At 36.0% G+C, this 20,853-nt stretch overlaps 1 protein-coding gene across 1 annotated transcript in view; it reads left to right on the forward strand.

Annotated features, from left to right (window-relative positions):
• Positions 1-20,853, forward strand: part of LOC101971998 (guanine nucleotide-binding protein G(q) subunit alpha) — a 279,733-nt gene that overhangs the window by 85,722 nt on the left and 173,158 nt on the right. Inside the window, exon 2 of the mRNA XM_078047445.1 lies at positions 16,720-16,904. Within this exon, the coding sequence (XP_077903571.1) occupies positions 16,720-16,904 (185 nt within the window). The remainder of the gene's footprint in view (positions 1-16,719; positions 16,905-20,853) is intronic.

The following is a 20,853-nucleotide window of genomic DNA, read 5'->3' on the forward strand; positions in this document are numbered from 1 at the left end:
AGTAAAAAAATTAAATCATTGCCATTTGAATATGTAGTTCTTTTAATCCCAGTGAGGCTATTATATTTTAATTGGTTAATATTATTATTTTTGGATTGCTTATTTTTTATTAGATTTTTCATTTTCTAAAATCTGATTTTCAAATATTATATATATTACTGTTAACTCTCCAAGTCTTCCTCAACTATTGTTTGTTATGAAACTTCGTACACTTTGTAGAGTTTCTTCCTTCAGTAAGAGCTGACAAAAATAAGTTTATCTGTTCTCCCATTTCTGTGGACCTATCTTAATTTTAATACTTTTATAAAATAACTAATTAGTCTTTTAGTATTGAAATAGGCTTCTCATTTTCTTTTATGATCACATAGTAAGGTATTGCTTAAAAAAGAGAATAGACTGTGCTTTGAACACTTTCCTTTCTTTTTCTTTATTGTGAGACAGTGAAGGCCCAGTCTAGAATCTATGCAAAGTATGCCACTTCAGTGGGGATGTTACCTTGCCAGCTCTCCCTCTGTAGTATGCACCCTAAGGAAAATTAGGGTTGTGAACTAGTGCTGATAATCATTTTTGTTCTATATTCCATATTATTCACCTCTATTGTTTTTCTTAAGCTTCTTAAATGTTCTGTTTCAACTTTTTTTTATTTCAGGATATTACTAATAGGACAATCATGTGTGTCCCAGTTTGCCAATGATCCTAGCATAAGTTTTAATAGTATCCCTTTATTCTCAAAAGTTAGCCATTAAGGATGATAAATTATATGGTAATCCTGTTCCTTAACTGTCAGGATATCATATGTGTTAAGTAATCCAATCAGAGTTACTTCTTTGATTTTATTTAAAAAAAATCTATGTGGACTGGGTGCAGTGGCGCACAAGTGCAATCCCAGCGGCTGGGGAGGCTGAGATAGGAGGATCCCGAGTTCAAAGCCAGCCTCAATAAAAGCAAGGTGCTAAGCAACTCAATGAGACCCTGTCTCTAAATAAACTACAAAGTAGGGCTGGGGATGTGGCTCAGTAGTCCAGTGCCTGGTTCAATCCCTGGCACTTCCTGCCCTGCAAAATATCTATGTAGGGAGCTGGGGGGGAGGTCATTGCTTTCTACATGGTTTTGTATTCTTAATGGGTGAAGGAGTTCAATAACCATGTCTCCAACACATGACTATAAAATAGTCTTACTGTGGCATTATATATTTGATTCTGAAGACTTACTCATTTGGTTGGACACAACAATAAGTCAGCCTAAAAATTAGGCTGAAATTAAAGTTTATTTATAATGATTTTTCCTCCCAAATTGATTCTCTCCTATGGCTAATGATTTGTGATTTAGGTTATTGGTTTCTGGGGATGAATTAGGAGAGTAAAGGGAGGATCTTATTTAGTGTTTTGGAATTGCTTAAGCTTTATATTGTTCCAAAGTGGTAAAATCACAAGACTTTAATCTTAGAAGTTTAGGACACTGATTGTACTCTTCCAAAGTGTTAGTTAACTTCAGTAAAAATAAATGACTTTCAGTAGGGTGAAATGAAATACATTCAATTCTTTGTGATGCAGGATCACAATTTTTTGCTCAAACTAAAGACACATGGCTCAGGCCTAGCTGTTGCATGCAGTAACAGAATTCTGAAAGACTTCTGGTCCAGTGGGTGTTCTTGGTGGAATACAATGGCTGTTGCCATAAAAGACCTTAATGTGTGTATTTATTCAGCATTTCTAGATCCTTTTTCATCCTTTCTTTATAGTATTTGGAGTGTGTAGTGGCTCAACTAATATGAGAGAATAGCAGGAAAGAGGTAAGTGATTCTGGAAGGCAGAAATGACTTGATTTGTACTCTTGTCTTTCTCAGGACAGCCTGTGCAGGCCCTCTTACCCAGGATCCCTCCAGCCTGCCCTGTCTTCCTTAATGTACCATTTCTCTGCAGAGGGACAGTGGACCATGCCACTTCTATATATCTGATTCCTATTGTTCCTTCCATTGCATTTAGAACTTTGCATTAATCAGTATCCAATATGCTTTTGGCCCCTGCCTTAAACATTGGTTGAACATCCTTTGTTAGTAGCATTCCTCTTCTATATCCTCAGGAGGAAGATTTCCAAAACTATATATTTCTAACTTCTACATCCTGCATAGGAGTGCATTCACCAATGTAGCACCTGAAAAGTGGCTCAGCTTCACCCTTTCACCAGGTTTTCTTTCTGGATCCCCTGATGGGGCTATAGGCTCTACCATTTTCCCACCCTTCCATGTTGGAATCCTGATGTTCTCTTACACTCCTCTTCCTCCGACTCTCCCACAGGCATGGCCTGCCTGTTCTGCCTTTTCAGTATTAAGTCCTTTATTTTTGCCTATGTTCACCACACAGTTTTATGCCTGGGCCTTTGCAAGAGCTTTTTTTGGCTCTATTCTCTGTTCTGTGTCTTCCTTGTAAAATGGAACTATCCATTTATGCCATGTCTCTGGTTTTCCTAATGGACTCCTATGGTGCAGTTCACTCCTGCTCAGAAATTTTCAACCACACCTCATAGACTGTTGAATTACATCCACACTCTGGCATAAGTTAAGTGGGAAAAGAGCAAAGCAACTGTACCAAAACCTACATATAAATATATATTTTAAAATTAAGGGGAGATGGTGTACATTTACTAGTAAGCTTATCTGGCTGAGTAGTCTTGATTATTTTGACTTGTTAGCTGTTTGATGGCTCATTAGAGGTTTCACTACTAAGATGAACATGTTCTAAAATTGTGGTCATGGTAGCACATATTTGTGAATATACTAAATCCCTTTGAGTTGTATGCTTTAAATGGATGAGTTGTAGGGTATGTGAGTTTCATCTGAATAAACAGAAGAAAGTTCATTACCCATATTTTGTAAAATTCCCGTATCTATTATGGTACAATATAAATAATTCCTGATCACCTCAATAGTAATATTATTAAGAATACATGACCAGGGGAAGTTTCTTTACCTCCATATTTAACACTTGTTTGTGGGAGATCTAGAGTATTATATAATCATTCCATTTAATATGTGGTGTACTCATTGCCTTTAAAAAACAATTGATGTGAAGTTGGGGTTGTGGCTCAGCGGTAAAGGGCTTGCCTAGCACATGCGAGGTGCTGTTTGATCCTCAGCACCATATAAAAATAAATAAATAAAATAAAGGTATTGTGTCCAACAGCAACTGGGGGGAAAACAGTTGATGGGGAATGTTTTTGGGAAAGCTGCAGGTAGACAATAGCATAAGCCAGTCATTCATTATTCTAGTTTCAGCATTAGGCTTCAGGTTTTTGGTTTTTGAGGTCCTAATCCATCTCTGTGTGAGAGAGATTTTACAAATACCAGAAAATATCACTGTATTTAGCAAGGCCTAGTGATTCTGTATTTCCTTTTCTTTCATTTTTTGGGATTCATTTAAATATTTTGCATTCATTTAAAAAAATTTCTGTCAACTTCATTATTGGTTCAGTTAAGTAAACATAGTCTATTGATCCCCTGCTTTCATTCTATCTTTTCTGTGATGAACTGTTTCAGAGATAAAGTTGCATAGAAAATGATTGGTTTTTGTGTTTAAACTCAGACCTCTTTTGTCACACAACCTCCAATGTTACATTAGTATGTTATTAAGTAAGTTTATTAAAAAATATGAGTATATACTACCATAATTTGAACAGCCTTTTTAGATCATATGATCCATACTAAGATCTCTTCTAAGTGCTGTACATTATCTTGGGTTATGATGCATCTTCTTTAGCTCTAGAATTTTGCTTTGTGGGTCAGTTTTATTGGTCCTAGTCAAAGAGGAGAAGTTCAGTTTAAACTAAGAGGGTAATTGGTTTCAATTCTTCTTTTATCAGTCAAATGGTAAGAAGTTATCATATGTACAAACCTCACTAAATGTTAATAAAATGCACTGTTGTACTTTCTTTAATTTTATTTCCTCAAGGAGCAAATCTGGTTTCAAGTCTGTCCTTTCTTGTTTTGTCCCTATATACTGTAAATGTCTAGGTATGAGCCTTCTTAGCAATGCCTATTCTTTTTTTTTTTTTTTTTTTTTTGGTGAGAGGAAGGCATATTTCCATCTTCAGTTTACTTAAGAGTGAGGAGAAAGGCAATTTTTTTCTTGACCATTGCTATTTCTGGAAAAATTGAATGGAAAGGCCCTGCTCCTCTATCATTCTGTTGAATGACTTACTGTCACTGGCTTGAGTGCTGGAGAAACATATGGCCGTCAGGCTAAATAAATTACAGGACAGAATTTAAATTAATGAAACAAACCACAGGGCAACTCTTTTAACTGGCTTGGAGAAATTGTCTTGACATCAGTTTGGTAGTGCCAGATGTTGCCCCTCTCTTTTTGGACAGCACATGTGAATGTACAAGGAGCATCATTGGATTGCTTTGGAGTAATTTAAATCTAAAATAATGGAGGCATTTGAAAATTCACTAACATCTACTACAAAGGGACCATTTCCTTCTTCTTGCAATGGTAACTGTTCCATTACAAGAAGGCTGAATTTTAAAAATTATTTTTGTTTTATGCTTCCAGGGGAAGTGAAAATACAAATGATGTCCTAATGTATCTCTCTCTGGCGTAGTTATTGGATCTTCCTAAATTAGCCATTTGGAAATGATTAGTTTCAAGAGTCCTTGCTGGGTGGTATTAATACTAATCATGAGACTCCCTTGCCCAGCAGGTACTATGGTTTTTGATGTACATCAACATTTCCCCCAAGTGAGAATTTTAAGATGTGAATAAAGCATAGTTTTGGGGTGTGTGTATTTGTGTGTGTGTGTGTGTGTGTGTGTGTGTGTGTTTCATTTATGTTCTTTTTAAGCAAAAGGAAACATTTCTGTAAGTTTAGTTTTCATCATACTACATGAACAGTGGACTTCTGAAAGTCCCTGTTATGTAAGTAACACTATAGGAGTAGATTTAATAGCTCTTGTTTTTCATAACACTGTTCTATTTTCCAGATCTTTTATTAACTTTATGACTACAAGGCAGCCTGGGACCATATACAAGTCCTTCTTAGCATTTTCAGTGTCATTATTTAAGTTATCAAGACAAAGTTTACTTAAAAAAAAAGCCATGTTCTGCAATCTAAAAACCTGTTTATTTTGTGAGACATCCTAGATCATTGCTTCTCTAAATTGGAGCAGTATTTGCTTGTTCCCTGTAGCACCATAAATTCCCCTACCTCAAAAAAAAATTAGTTTTACAGGCTCAAAGTGAGCCATGTGAGTAAAGGGAAAAAAAATATCTTGACATATTAACCCTGAATGATGACTCCTGTAGTTTTAAGTAAATTCATTTGAGTCAATATTTGAATATATGGTAAATTATTTTTCAGTATGAAATTTTTCTTGTGAAATATAACTGATTTCTTTTAAAGGCTGTACAACATCATACGGAAAAGAAAAACAGTCATAAAATCTGAAAGCTGGAGGGAACCCTTGAGTTTATCCTGGCCCATTAGTTCTCAGAGGCTAAGTATTTGTGTAGAGGTTCTTGTCTCCCATAGGGATGGGGAGAATTACTCTAGATGCTGCTCTTTGCATGCCACACCCCTGCCTGAAGTTGATCTCCTGGTGAATGTAAAGTAAAGTGGACAATGACAGTTCAGATCCATGTTGAGCCTTTTCTCTACATTGAATCTTAATTTGTTGCTCTCCTTTAGGGAGGATCATGTAAGCCATTCTCTCTTACTTTCTTCAAGTATTTCCAGGTTTGATGAGAATCGCACAGTCCTTTTCTAAAATGCATCTCTTTGTTTCCACCCACTGCACTTTTATAGTATGCAGTTTGTATTTTTATGACCTAAGAATCTGGATTGTGTGCATTCACATTTTCTATTATCCAGAATAACAACAACAACAGAAATAAATGTTAAATTCTGTGGGGTGGATATTTAGTCTGAAGAGTTTCCTTTTCTTAGAATGTTGCTTTGACTTGGTATTTTTAATGATATCTTCATGCATTCTAAATAATGTTCCATGAACGTCCCAGTTTTCTCTGAAGTATGTATATAGCAATGGTGCCACTTTATAAAATAAGCTTGTGTGTATTGTGTCTACACGCATAACTTAAAGATCCAAACCTTTCATGTTTTCTTTGGCTAAGCTGATTTATCTCATAGGAAGTAAAATTATAACCCCGACTTTACAGTCTGCTCTGACTCATCCATTGGCATAAGTAGCTCAGTCATGGCCGCGTCCTTGCCTTTGTTTGAGAATGTAGGACATAAATCACATCCTCTGTGTCACGAGTGTCCTCCAGTGCAGCAAAGCCTACGGGTGAACAAAAAGTGCTTTTGGTTGGAATGAGTACACATTTCAAGTTGAATGTACTCTTTCCCCAAATGCTTTCTTCTTTAGACTTCTCTAAGAATATAGCTACGCGGGCCAGAAATATAGGCATTCTCCTTATTTCATTTTTTCCCGTTATGGCTCATGTCTTATCTATTATCTAAAATATGTCACTTTTCTTGGTTTTCCTACCATCTTTGTCTAAATTACATTTTTTTTTGTTTGGATTACTGGAATACCCTCTAACTTGTTCTTACAACCCATTATTTTCTTACCATAAATCAAACCATATCATTTCCCTGGTTAAAACTCTCCAAAGCCGTCTAGTGTGCTTAGAATAAAACCTGATCTCGTGTCCTGAACTGCAGTGCTCCATGTGACTTGGCCCCTGCCTCTGCAGCCAGCACTCCTGCTTTACCTCCTACCTCTTTCCTCACTACCCACCATGTCTGCCTTGGCCACTGTGTCCTTGTACTGCTAACCTGTCAACTAAATGTGTTCCCACTTCAGCTCCCATTTCAGCTGGTCTACTGCCTGGAATGCTGTTTCCTTCTGACTTTGTTGTGTTTGGATCCGGAATATGCAGGCATTAGTTTTAGTGCCCCTTCTTAGAAGGGCTTTGCCTGGTTTCTCAAATTAAAGCAGTAGCCAGGCCACTCAGTATTCCATTATCCTTTTATTTTTAAATACATATTCCACATTACCATCAGATATGTTATTAGTCATTTATTAGTATATCATCGGTTCACATTTGCATGTTATCTACATGAATGCACTGTGTCTGTCTTGTATCCTTGATGCCTGGAAGAATATTTTTTACGCAGGACACACACATTAAAATTATGAATAAGCAGTTCAAATCAAACATCTCCAAACACTGTGGCTTTAAATATTGAGTTACTGGCCTATAATCCCCTTAATTTGTGACTTGGGAGGCTAACGCAGGAGGATCACAAGTTTGAGGCCAGACTCAGCAATTTAGGGAGAGTCTTAGCAACTTAGTGGAGTTCTATCTCAAAAATAAAAATTAAATGGACTGAATCATAGCGTAGTGGTAAAGTGTCCCTTAGTTCAATCCCCAGTATCAAAAAATAGTATTGAGATATTGGGAATCATTATGTCTGTTTTTTGGGGGAGAATAGAGAACTGAATCAGGACCTTGCCCAGTTGGTCCTGATAACTAACTAGTTTATTAGTTGCCAAGTGCAGTGGAGCTGAACAGTGTTAGCCATGCTGCCTTGTTCACCATGCATTTTATTTTCTTTTTTTGCATTAAATTCATTATTTTTGTAGTTAGTTTGTTTTGTTTTCTGGAAGTTGCTTATTGTTTTCTTGTGGTGCTGGGGATTGGGACTTCAAGCATGTTAAGTACATACGTAATCACTGAGCTATATCCCTAATCCTGGCATTTTTCATTTTAAAAAATACTAAAATGCTATTTCTTTTGATTACTCAGTTTTTGGCATCTCCACCCCCAGCCCCATATCATACTATTTTCTTCAGTTATTTTTCACCATAAATCATAGCTAGTGTTTATTGACTGTGTGCCAGGCCCTGTTTTACTTGGATTAACTCACTGAAAACTCATAGTGGAGTCCCTTATCTGTAGTTTCACGTTTTGTAGTTTCATTTACCCCTGGTCATCTGTGGTCTGAAAGTATTAAATAAGAGAATTCCAGAAATAAACAATTCATGTTTTAAATTGGCATTGTTCTAAGTATCATGATGAAATCTGATGCCGTCCCCTCCATCTTGCCTGAATGTGAACCATCCTTTTGTCTGGTGTATCCACACTGTGTAAGCTACCAGCTTGTAAGTTCCTTATGGCTATCTTGGTTAGGAGATCGATCGTAGTGCTTGTGTTCAGGTAACCTTATTTTATGTAATAATGGTCCCAAAGCACAAGTGATGATGCTGGCAATTCAGATATACCAAAGAGAAATTACTAAGTTCATCTTTAAGTACCAATTCTCAACAAGGAAAGTAAAAAGTTGTATGTTGAGATTACTAAAATCTAAGGTAAGAATGAATTGTCTACCTTTGAAACTGTAAAGAAGGAAAAAGAAATTGGTGTAGATTTTGCTGTCATGCTTCAAACTGCAGATTGGTATCTGCAGATATTGGGATCTTTAACATTCTGGAATATTTTCTTTGCTGTTTTTGAGAGTTTGTTTAATAAACGTGCAGTGAATCTAATGCTTAGGGATGGAAATGCTGGTCTGCTGATTTTATCAGGAACATGACAAGGAGGCAGCAGAATGACTGTGCTGGTGACATATTTTAGAAGACCCATCATGGTCCACATGTTTTATTGATCACCGTTTGGGAACACATAAGGGGACATGAATCACCTTCTGGTTAGGGTCAGATACTCCATTATGTTTAGAAATACTCTTGTGACAACATGACCTTAAAATGTAGAATGATTTTGGGAAAAAGTTTTTTTGAGTTATAAACAAAACATTGCAGCACTTAAGTGTAGATAGGTAAGTGTAAAATATAAAACCATGAAAACTAGGATAAAATATATTTGAAACATTTAAAGAACATAAATGAAAGAAATCAAAAGGAAAATAGGTGAATGAATTCAATGCAAATACTAAATTTATGCACAAAATTTAAAGAAATGACAAGTTGGGGAAATATTTGTAACCAACCATTAATTTTATTCTAAAAACTAAATTGTTTAAAAGAAAACACTGTAAGAAAATAGCAAGTTATGGGTTGGGGTTGTAGCTCATTGGTAGAGCGTTTACTTTGCATGCATGAGGCACTGGATTCGATCCTCAGCACCACATAAAAATAAATAAATAAAATAAAGATATTGTGTCTATTTACAATTAAAAAATTAGCAAATTCTTAAATAATTGTTTAAAGATGGGTTCATAGAAGTAATACAAATGGGCAAGAAAATTATGAAATGTGCCTCTTGTACAAGTAAAGATGTAAATGAAAATAAGATTCTTTTTTGTTTGTCAATATATTTTAAAAAATTTTTGTTTTTATTTTTGTGATACTGGGGATTGAACTCAAGTATTCTTTACCACTGAGCCACATTCCCAGCCCTTTAAAAAAAATGTTCTTTTTTTTTTTTTTTTTTTTTTGAGACAGGTTCTAGCTAAGTTGCTGAGACTGGCTTCAAATTTGTGATCCTCCTGCCTCAGTCTCATGAGTTGCTGGGATTATAGGTGAGCGCCACTCTGTCCAGCAAATGTAGCCTTTTCAAAGGAGAGACAAGAGAAGGGCTTGAAATAGCTGCTTACAACTCTAGGACGGCCATCACAGAAGGTGACATCCTTGCACTTAATTACATTTCTATGATATTCTCCTAAGGAAGCAGAGATTGGGGCAAAATTTTTTGTTTAGGGATGTTTATCAGAACAATATTTATACAAGTGGAAAGCTAGCAATATTTGAAATGTTTTATGCCGGGGAATTGTTAAATCATAACACCTCCTTAAGAGAATCTTCCAGACAACCATTCTTAACCATTTTTGAATAATAATTAATATCATGAAATAATTATCAATATAATAAGTGAAAAACAGTAAGTGAAAAATAACATAATATTGTTCCAGTGGTTTTTTTTTTTTTTTTCCAAATTACAGAAATTTACTATAATTTTTTTTTTTTTGTACTGGGGATTGAACTCAGGGGCATTCAAGTACTGAGCCACATCTCCAGCCCTATTTCGTATTTTATTTAGAAACAAGGTCTTGATGAATTGCTTAGTACCTTGCTGTTGATGAGGTTGGATTTGAACTTACCATCCTCCTGCCTTAGCCTCCTGAGCCCCTGGGATTACAGGACTGCGCCACCACATCCAGCAAGTTTTCTGTAATTAATATTTACAATTTTCATAGATAGGAAAAATGTTTAGTGTATTAAGATACAAGATCAGGAACCCTGAACAGATAGGAGATCTTGGTAGATGCTGGTCCATCTTCTTCCTAATTAGCTGTCAACCCCCAGAACCTTTTAATGAGTCACTTTCTTTTTTTGTAAAATCAGAGTTTAAGGCTCCTTAATTTGTTCCTCTGAAATACACCAGAGACAGAAGAGAGTGAACATGCACTCCTAGTGGGGAAGATGGGGAAGGTTGAGCAAATCAGCTCAAAGTAACCTCCTGAAGTGGTTTTAGCATGAAACTTCATGTGTACTTCCTGTTCTCCTCTAAACTATACTGGTGTTAAAATAGGGAGGGAGGGGGGAAGGGAGGGAGGGAGGGAGGGAGGGAGGGAGAGAGAGAGAGAGAGAAGGAGTGAGAGAGAGAGAGAGGGAGGGAATGCTTGAAATCTATACAACATGTAATCTACCATTTGAAAGTGTACAGATTCATGGTTTTTAGTATATTCAGAAGATTGTTGCAACCAATTGCTGCTTCGTTTTAGTACACATATACTTACCATGGAGATACTTGGAAAAGCTCTTCCATCTTTGAGTAATCTTGGAAGGACTATCAGGTAACTTTTCTAGGAGGATTTAACCACTTTGAGATACCCAGGACCATGTGATCTTCCAATACTTTCAAAAATTTGCCTGTATTCCCCTTAAAAACAGCTTAACCGGTTTATTCATTATTGATAGTTCTTGTTACTCCTGACTTCCCTGTCCATTCAGTTTCTGCTCGCAGTCAGTGATACTAAGCTCCATTAATTTTTCTGCTGCATTTTTTTTTTTTTAACTGTTTGGGGTCTTTTGCGAGACTGTGCTGGGGATAAAAGGTTAAGTGCATGCAACCCTTTCCTTCAAAAGACAGGTATGGTGACTTTGATGTCAGAGATGCTTAGTTTCAAATGAAAGTTTATTATTTAAGTGGAGCAGAATGTGCAGAAGGTAGAATATATGAATTTTAATAGATATGGCTTGGAATGTGGAAAATATTGGATTGTATTGGACCCTTATTAATTCACTTTCATCTCAGTGAATCTATTCTGTGCAGGTGTGGGGTAATGAGGTACTCATAGTTAGGAAATTTGTCTTTGAAATATGTTTTGACTTTATCCACGATTACATGGAAGTAGCCCAAGTTCAGCTTTGGTGGTGCTGAGATTCCATGTTTCACACTCTTGGCCTAAAACAGCAGACCTGAAGTACAGTTGCTTAATTATAATTCAGCTCTGTGAGACTTGGGTTTTGTTTTTATCCATTCTTTACTGGGGCGCTGGCCAATCCAGAGAACAGGGCAGGGCATTGGCCTGAGCCTTCATATTCATTAAGGACTTCAGTTGTAGACTTCTGATGGTTTGACAACATCTCCAAATACAGTCATGAAAGTACCTGGCAGGATGAAATGAATATATTCATTGTACAATTTTAAATACCACAGCTTTTGTTTCTCTGTTTTGACATTTCTTCTTTTTCCTGGGAACCTGAAACAAAAAGTGGAAGTGGTGTGGTCCTCCCTCAGCCTGTGAGAGGCCCTGCTAAAATGTATTTTCTTCCTTTGTTGTAGCATGGAAAGCACGAACCAGGTGGACCTTGGAGTTCCTAGTGTCTGATTGTTTTCCAGACCACTTGTATGGAATTGAGGCACCAGAGTTCATCAGAGCAATGACCATAGTAGTGACATTTTTAGGGCATTGAGAAATACGTAGCATATATGGATCATCCTTTAGAGCTCTCTTGGTAAGAGAGTAGTCCAAAAAGCCAGTTTAAATGTGAGAAATGAGTGAGTCCATGATTTTTTTCAACAATAAATGCTAATTCGTAACCATTAAGAAGGTGCCATTCAGGGGTGAGTTCAATCTCTAGCACTGCAGGAAAAGAAACTGATACTGTATGACTGACTTAAAAGTCTTTTTTTGAAAGATGCAACAGCCAATTATATCCTGCAATTGGGTAAAATAATCACTGTAAACATATTGGTGCTTTATGTCAATGGGTTATATAGAGTAAATATGAACCTATGGTAGCATTTGTATATGGAAATCCTGTTGTGCTGTAAAGATAGTGGCATAGAAAGACGAAAATGGAATCATGGGATTGTATGAGTGCTTGTATGTATGTGTGTGTGCACCTAATAATACAGTATTGTCTAAAAACTTACAAAGTAATGTACATTCCATTGTAGGATATTAAATGTATACTTAATGTTTGTTATGATGGAAGTCTGTGTGAAATGAACTGGGGATTCCTCTGTGCTTTATCTAGATCTACTGAGTAGGAAAGAAAAATAAATTAGTATCATTCACATCCAGTTATACATAAAAATGAAGTTGCTTGATTATTAAATAGTCTCATTTTAGAGTATTTTGGTGAGCTGAGATAAAAAAGGCAGAGCACTTGCCTAAAGGCACAAATGACTTTTCTGGGGACATTTTTTTTTTAAAGCTATATTTATAGAGAGCTTTGAAGGAGAGAGCAGGGTTTTTATGGGACTTACCCTCAGGTGTGTTGGCTTTGCTTGTTAAAATTATTAAATGACTTAATTGTTATATTCGAATTAGCAAAAGTAAGAATCTGCTCCCTTGCTTGAACATGAGTTCTCTTTGCTAGATTTTACTTTGCATTGGTCTTGGAAACAAAGTTGTATGTCTTTAGATTGCTCAGAGTTATTTGTGCCTTTCATTGCCCTGTTTTGTGAAAGGACATAACCATTACTAAATTCAAAAGTAGTTTACTAGTAGAAAAGTCTGCTTTTGTTAATTCAGAGGTGAATAACTTATAAACCATCTTATATTTTTCATGTGTCATTGGAAAACATAATTTTATGTAATTTGAAAAAATGTTTAAAAAAATTTTTTAAATTGTACCACTTTTTTCATATTATGAGCAAATTATTTAAATAATTTACTATCTCAAACTGAGAATATTGTATAATTCTTTAAAAATAGGGGAAAGGCATTTGAAATTTGTTTTTTACACTTATTACACAATAGAACTTCACTGAACAAAGAAACAGTTTGTTGCTTTCAGTGTCTTAGTTTATGTACTTTTCTTTTTTGTCTTAATATTAGTACAGAATAATGCTTTAATTTATTACTTTTATCATTCTACCTGTAGTATTGCACCACACAGATTTTCTGTTACCTGAAGCTTTGCCTTTACTTTAAATGTCAATGTGTTGAATACAAATTTGTTGAATACAAATTTCTGTTTCATTTTTAAGATAGGGAATATTTAAAAAGCATAAGCCACTCTATTCCTTGTTGGTATTGGAGATGTGTGTGTGTGTGTGTGTGTGTGTGTGTATGCACACAGATGCATGTGTTCTGGCTGATCAGTGGTGCATTAGTACTTTGGGGAAGAGCTAGCAACCCTGGATTCTGGTTTGGACTTTATCGTTCTTTTCACTGGGTGACACCTGTTTCTTCATCACAGTTGGCATTGACAAAAGTGTCATGAGCGTGAGTTACTGAAGAGAATGCACTTTGTAAACTAGAGAGTACCTTATAAATAAGATTTATAGAGGGAAGGAAAGAAGAGTAAGAGAATGAACTCTCCATTCCCTATCCTTCATCTTATTAATCTATTTTCTTTTCAGTATTTGATTAGTCATAGTTTTAGCAGGAAGCACATGGCACATTCTAACGTTGTGACTGAGAAGAGTTTTATAAAGCAACTGTTTACAAGGATGTGGACCAGGTGCAGGGTATAAGGTCTAGAAGAGCTAGACAAGGAAAGGGAGCAGTTACTAGAACCCAGAGAGGCCACCTTTCAGGAGCTGTAGCTATTGGAAGGGGACATAGCACATCTGTGGTGCCCTTTTAGGATGGAAGGGAGGCATGGGCGCATGTCCTCCCTCTTTCTCCTACTCTCTGTCATCATCGTTTTGTCGTCATCTTCTTCCTCCTCCCCTACTTCAGTATTATAAAGAATATTACCAAGGAGAACAATGAATACCCAATGAAGAAATGTATAAGGCAAGGTATGAGGGAAGGAGCAAGCATCTACATGTGGTCTCCCAGTGTACCACCCTACAGGAACCCCCATGTATTCAGATATCCTGAAGCTTCATGACAATTGCTAGTCTGTGTGGGTCCCTGTTCTCTTTTATTCCACAAACACCTATGAGCCAAGTGCTTCTCGGGACTTAGATTCCTACTTTAATTCTCAACAATGTTGCCCCAGCCAAAATACCAAAATTTAGTGGTCTGAACAACCATAGTGTATCTTATTATTCTGTGGATCAGCTTGAACTTGGCTGGCAATCTGTGGGTGGTGCCTCTTCTGGGGGTCTTATATTGTCAGATGCTTTTCCATGTTGACCTCTTTTATAAACAAGCAAAAAGCAAAGGACAAGAGAGCTGTTGTTAACCCATAGCCGAAACCCCAATCTCCTGGGGCACTGTGCAAGAGAAAGGAACCTTGGGTGTGTTTTCCAATAACAGGAAAATATCTTCCATAGAGTTGATTTGTTTGAATTATTTTTTTCTCCTTCTAATTCTTCCCAGTTCATTCATTGGTCCTGTGTTCTGCCCCTACTTAGAGTCCGCATTATTGTAATATGCTGCTGTGGACTGTGCCAGGCGCTTGGTAACTAGGGCCAAGTCATGTTAAGCTTTGACTGCTCTTGCCTAACATGGTTTAAATGAGATACCAGCCAATGTAATTTATACTTCTTCCCTTCCTTCCTTCCTTCCTTCCTTCCTTGGGGGTGAGTATATAAAAATTCCTCAAGTTGTCCCAGGAGAAACAAAGTCCTACTATCTGATTCTCTTTCCTTTTTTTTTTTTTTTTCTATACCATTAAATTAACAAATTAAGATCTCTTCTGTTTTTGTTGTGGAAAGAACTGACAGAGATTGTGGTTTGTTGATATGTCTACAGTTGACCCCTCAGATCAAACCTTTGGCTCTGGGACAGTGATAATGAAGAAGCAATTAGAATTTTTTTTTAACATTCTTTTAATTGCGTAGGAAAGTAAAGATACTGGTTTCTTTCTTTAAGGAATTATTTAAATTATTTAAGAAATTGTTTGTAACTATTTTTACTAGAGATTCTACTTTTCAGACACTTTATGTGATTTTCCAGTATTCATTGCTGAGATTATAAAATATTCATTTGAAACTCTTTAGACTAATCCTATTAAAATAGGCTAAACTGGTTCTAGTGGCATGTACCTGTAATCCCAGTACTCTGGAGGCTGAGGCAGGAGGATCTCTTGAACTCAGAAGTTTGGGAGCCTGTGCAACATAATGAGACCCATTTAAAAAAAAAAAGTGATAGCACTCACATTGCAGTGTTAAATATATATTTCAAGAAATTCCATATAACCTTATTAAGTCATAGGAAAATTATAAAGAAACCTCCTGTTTGACGCTCGGTAGAAATCATTCTTCATTGTAACCATCTGAGGAGTCTGTGCTCACCAAGACATCTGTAGCCATTTAAGAGTCCTTTGATGAAAACTGTAATACTTATTTGAATTTTTGTGATTATTTATAAAGATAGTAATGAAATGCAACCATCAGAAAAGCAAAAAGAATTAGGACAGATGTAGTATTCCTAGCTTCTGATTATCTTTTCCTCCCTTCCTCTTCCTTTCCTGCTGTCCTTTCCTTTCTTTCTATTGTTTCCTAGCCTCCTGGGAGGCAAGGATATTAAGACTCTTGGTCATAAGGTTATCCTGTGTTTCATTCTCTTCTTCAGTGTTTAATATCTAAATGCACATTTTTATTTTCTTCACATTGTTGGGAGAAAGCAAAGTCATTTATTGTTTTGGAAATCTTAAGATAATTTGAAAGAGAATGAGAATAGGGAAGGAGAAAGGAATTTGAAAAAAATGCCACTTCTATTTAGAGAATGAAGTTTTTAGATGGATAGTTTTAGCTTCTTTGTAGAATACATATATTGACATTTGGGGAAATGATTTCCTCTTTTCATCTTGTTTCTTCTAATATGACTCTGATAAGTATTACTGTCAGGCTTACAATAACAGAAAGGGAATGTAAATATGGTGAATACTTGCTTGTCTAGAAACATGAACCCTATTCTTCTCTTTCCAGGATACTGTGCTCTAATTATATCCCATTTCAACATTAGAGAAATGCCTAGAAATTTTAGGCCCTTTTTCCTTTATCTCTCTGAATAGCATTCATACAAATGTATTGTCATTTCCAAATCTAAATCCTGAGTAAGCAAATCAGAATTCTGGAAGCATTTCAAATATTCTCCAGGGAAAAGAGCTTTATCAAGTTTAATATGTTAAAAGACGGTGTTATCATAATTTCTTACAAGATACATGGTTACATATCACTATCAAAATTCCATGCTGAGTGGTGACAGGTTTTCATTTTGTTTATTCTCTTTCGAGCTCATCTGCCTTTGAAGTGGACTCTGGTTTGTCCAGTTTTTCTAAGTGTTCATGTTTTAGGGATGTCATATCCAAGCCATTGTGTCTAATTCAATTATGGGGAGACTGAGACAGTGTTGTGGTCTAATGTGCTACTGTTGTCTATATTTCAGGAACAGGAGAGAGTGGCAAGAGTACATTTATCAAGCAGATGAGAATCATCCATGGGTCAGGATACTCTGATGAAGACAAAAGGGGCTTCACCAAACTGGTGTATCAGAACATCTTCACAGCAATGCAGGCCATGATCAGAGCTATGGACACACTCAAGATCCCGTACAAGTATGAGCACAACAAGGTAGGTGGGACTCCTTGGTGGAACTGTTGCAAAGTGGTCCACAGTAATGCAGCAGTGAGAATGGCTTCTTCACATGTCTTGAATGCACAGTGGATTTTTGAAATGTACATTTTTCATCTCATCTTAAGACATTTAATGGATGTTGAGTTGTTTGTAAATGCATTTTTTTAAAAAAAAATCTTTGAAGTTATACCTACAAAAAACTGGAGTTGTGTTTAGTGATGCTAGTGAAAGACTGGTATTTGGATGTTTGATAATAAATATAGAGAGGTTTAAAATTCAGGGGAGCACATTGCATTAAGGAGACAGTTGAATCATACAGAGTGGCCAAGGTATAGGAATTCAAAGAGGTGATGGCCTTGCTTCAACTTCCTACTGTTTGTGTTTCTTTGAAAAAAAAAAAAAGAAAAAAACAAGCTGAAGACCATTCTGTCTGGTTTAATTTTGAATTTCGTGACTTCCTTTCAGTAGTGCCACAGGCTTCATTTTATTTCAACATGAGCCCATCTGTCACTTCCAATACCTTTCCAACATGTTTCCCTTCAATTGTGTTAAAGTAATGGAAACTTATAAAAATCTCTTGAGAAAGGATTAGGAGAAATAAAATGATTAAAATTTTTGGCTTAGAAAACAGTTAACCTTTTCAATATCTAACATTTTTAGTTCATGAAAACAAATGCAGTAATTGCTTACCCTCTGAATATCATAGAGATCACATACTAAAGAAGGTTGGTGCATCTCAGGGTACTCTATGTTAGAGTTTTTACTGCAGTTGCCCTGTAGAAAGCTCATAGGCAGGGACTATTGCTATGCCAGGTTGTACCAGCACTTGCAGAGGCCCCAGCCTGAAGAAAGGAAAATCTATTTGGAATTTGTAGAAATGTCTTTTATACTCTGCTTTCTTCCCTTCCTATTAGTCAGTACATCCCCTTATGGTATATATTCTCTGTGGGTGCTGTCTTTGCTTCTTAGGGCTTATAGGTGCAGGTCTTATGGGAAGCCTCACTATTTGTTGACAAAACATTGCATTTTTACCTATAATTATATTCAAACCTTCAATAAGAACTTTCCTTCTCTTAGTACTCTTGATAAATCCATAAAGGATATTTCCATTTTCTATGATCAGTATGTAATAGCCAAAAGTTGGCATGCCCAATGTGACTCATAAACTGAGACAGAACTCACAAAAATGAATCTGGAGGTAAAACAAGGCAGTTCTATGTACCTTCATCTCTGTTATAATCCAAAGGTTTCTGAATATTTCAGGTGACCTTAAAATCTGGCATTTCTTTTTCTTGAATGTTTCCTTGAAATTCACTGGCAGTTTCTTATCTAATTGATACTGTCATACTTCATTTTCCAATGGCAATAAGAGTCTCCATAAGAAACAGAGAAATCCTCCACGGGTAATCCCTCCCGCTTGTACTCTGAAATGTGAAAAGAGCTGGGCAGCTTTATGAGCCCAGAAACAGGGTACCTGAACTTTAGTAAGCTCTTCAGAAATCTCAGTGTAGAGTCTGGAATAGGTGGCATGCTTATTTCTTTGTGGTTGTGAGAAAAATTCTGTTGGAGGAAGTTGTTTTTCTTTTTTCTTCACTCTCTTTTTTTAATGCTAGTGATGTTCCCAGTCTCAAAAATCAGTTGATAATATGATTAATTCTGACCAAGTTGTCGTGTGTGTTATGTATATTATTTACCAAACACAAATATACAAACTTGCTGGTTTACATGTTGAAATTTAATAAACTCAACCAAAGTTTTACCGACAAATCTTCTATCTTAGATGCTTGAAAAGAATTTTTCAGGGTCTTGCTCTGATATTAGAATTTATAGGAAGATTATTTATTACATGGTCATGTAGAAGATAGGGTAAAACTTTGCCCTGTTCATGTAACACAATGAAGAGTATTTCCTGCTGTGTGTTATTTGAGCTCTCTTTATGTATAGCAAATATTCCATTATCCAAAATTGTAAACATTTCTGGTTCCAAGCATTTGGGATAAAAGATAATCAACTTGTAGTTTCTCCTTTTAGACTTGGAAGTTTGGTGACCAGGGCTCATTTAGCAACTTGGCTGCAGCTACTTTTGACTAACTTGCAGGAGTTTTGAGGGCTGTTTCCCTTCCTCCACAGATGAAGCTGTGGTTAAGGGTAGAGGGATGCTCAGAGGACCAGTGGTACAGTATCTATTGTCCCTCTTGAACAGTTCTAGGGAAGGACTTGTCCCAGGAGAGTACCTTGTGCTTTCTGAATTTTCTGTTTCCTGAAAAATTCCGGATTTCAGAAGCCATTTTTCATTTTTCCAACAACAAACAAAAAGCAAAACACTTCAATTTTGAAGAACATACCAAGTTATTTCTATTTTTGATCAATTGAATAAGAAATTTCTTTTTTTCAGCACGAGAGAATTTTCATAATTTACAAAATGCCAAAAGGCTAATTTCATTTTGATATTTTTCACTCATCTAATTACAGCCCACAATAAAGGCAGAATCAATAGATATAGATATATACTTTTTATTTGTTCATCCTGATAGTTGTTTTATGAAGCCAATACTACCCAACTTAAGTAGAAAAATAATTTATAGTAATATGAGCTCATGGGGATAAGAGAGGAGAAGCTGAAGGACTAGACCTTTGAAATCAGAGTGCCTGGGGAACTCATCTGTGAGATGTGATGAGCTCTGACAAGTTTCAGTCTTCTGTCACTTACTCAAGATTCAAATTCCTTGGAAAAAGTACTTGAGTTGTCTGGCCTGGATTCTTTGGACAGGTGGAGGCTGAGTAAAGTGATTGACAATCCCAGGGGAAATCTGGGTACAGTTAGTAGAATGAGGGGAATGATGCAGGCAAAAATCACAGCCCTCCACTGGCAAAAAAAAAAAGGCAAATTTATAGCAGCAGAAAATGACACAAGATTCTCTATTCTGTATAGAAGCCTGTCCTAAAATATAATGTCTTATTCAGGGGAGTAGTGACTTAGTAACGGTTATACAAGAAGGATAAAGTTGAGTTTTAACCCAAGCATTTAATTGCTAAGTAACCTTGAGCTTGTCACATTTCTTCCCTGAGCCTCAGTTTCTTTACTTTCTCAGTCTGAATTTTCTCATTTGTAGAATAGGGCAAAAATATCATATGATTGTTTCAAGTGTTAAATAGATAAAGTATGTGAAGATACTTTGTAGATATTTTTAGACGCTTGGGAGTAATAATTAGATGAATTGTCATGATGGAGACTATGAACACTATAAACTTCACATCTTGATTAAGAATAAAATAAACAGAATGTAACTTAAATAATAAGACCATATTTAGGAGGTATCGCAGAAAAAGTTTCCTCAGAATGACAGTCATTGAAATGGGATACTAAGGGAGGTAGAGAAATATCCTTATCTGAATGCGTTCAAAAATAGTGACGTGAAATTTTAAAAAGTAATTTGGCTAAAGTGAAGCAAGTGATGGACCCTACAACCTCCAAAATCTTTTCCAACTCTATTTTCCTCCAGAACTTGAACAAACAGATGAAGTTGTGGTTAAATTATTGTATAGTTTGGAGCTTTTACCTTTCTAAAACTTGTGTCCATTCTAAAATATTAAAAAAAAAACAGACAATAAGTAACAGATTTGTTTTGACAGGGAACTATAATCCATTGGAGGAATTTTTCTTGCTTTACTTTTAAATCCCATAAGTGATTACAATATTTATATCTACATAGGTGTGTGTGTGTGTGTGTGTGTGTGTGTGTGTGTTCCTTCAGAGTTCAAGCTCAGATACAGCCTTTGTGGGGGTACTGGTGACAGTGATTTTAATAGCATTTCTGGCTGCTAAATACTATAGACAGTCTGCTATTCCTGCATCTACAAATTTTTCAGAGTTTTCTTTTTTTTTTCCTTTAATAGTTTATTTAAAGTTTGTTTTTTTTTTGTTTTTTGTTTTTTTTGTTTTTTT

This window comes from Ictidomys tridecemlineatus, chromosome 4 (genome assembly GCF_052094955.1).
Source record: "Ictidomys tridecemlineatus isolate mIctTri1 chromosome 4, mIctTri1.hap1, whole genome shotgun sequence".
In the NCBI taxonomy this organism is placed as follows: domain Eukaryota; kingdom Metazoa; phylum Chordata; class Mammalia; order Rodentia; family Sciuridae; genus Ictidomys; species Ictidomys tridecemlineatus.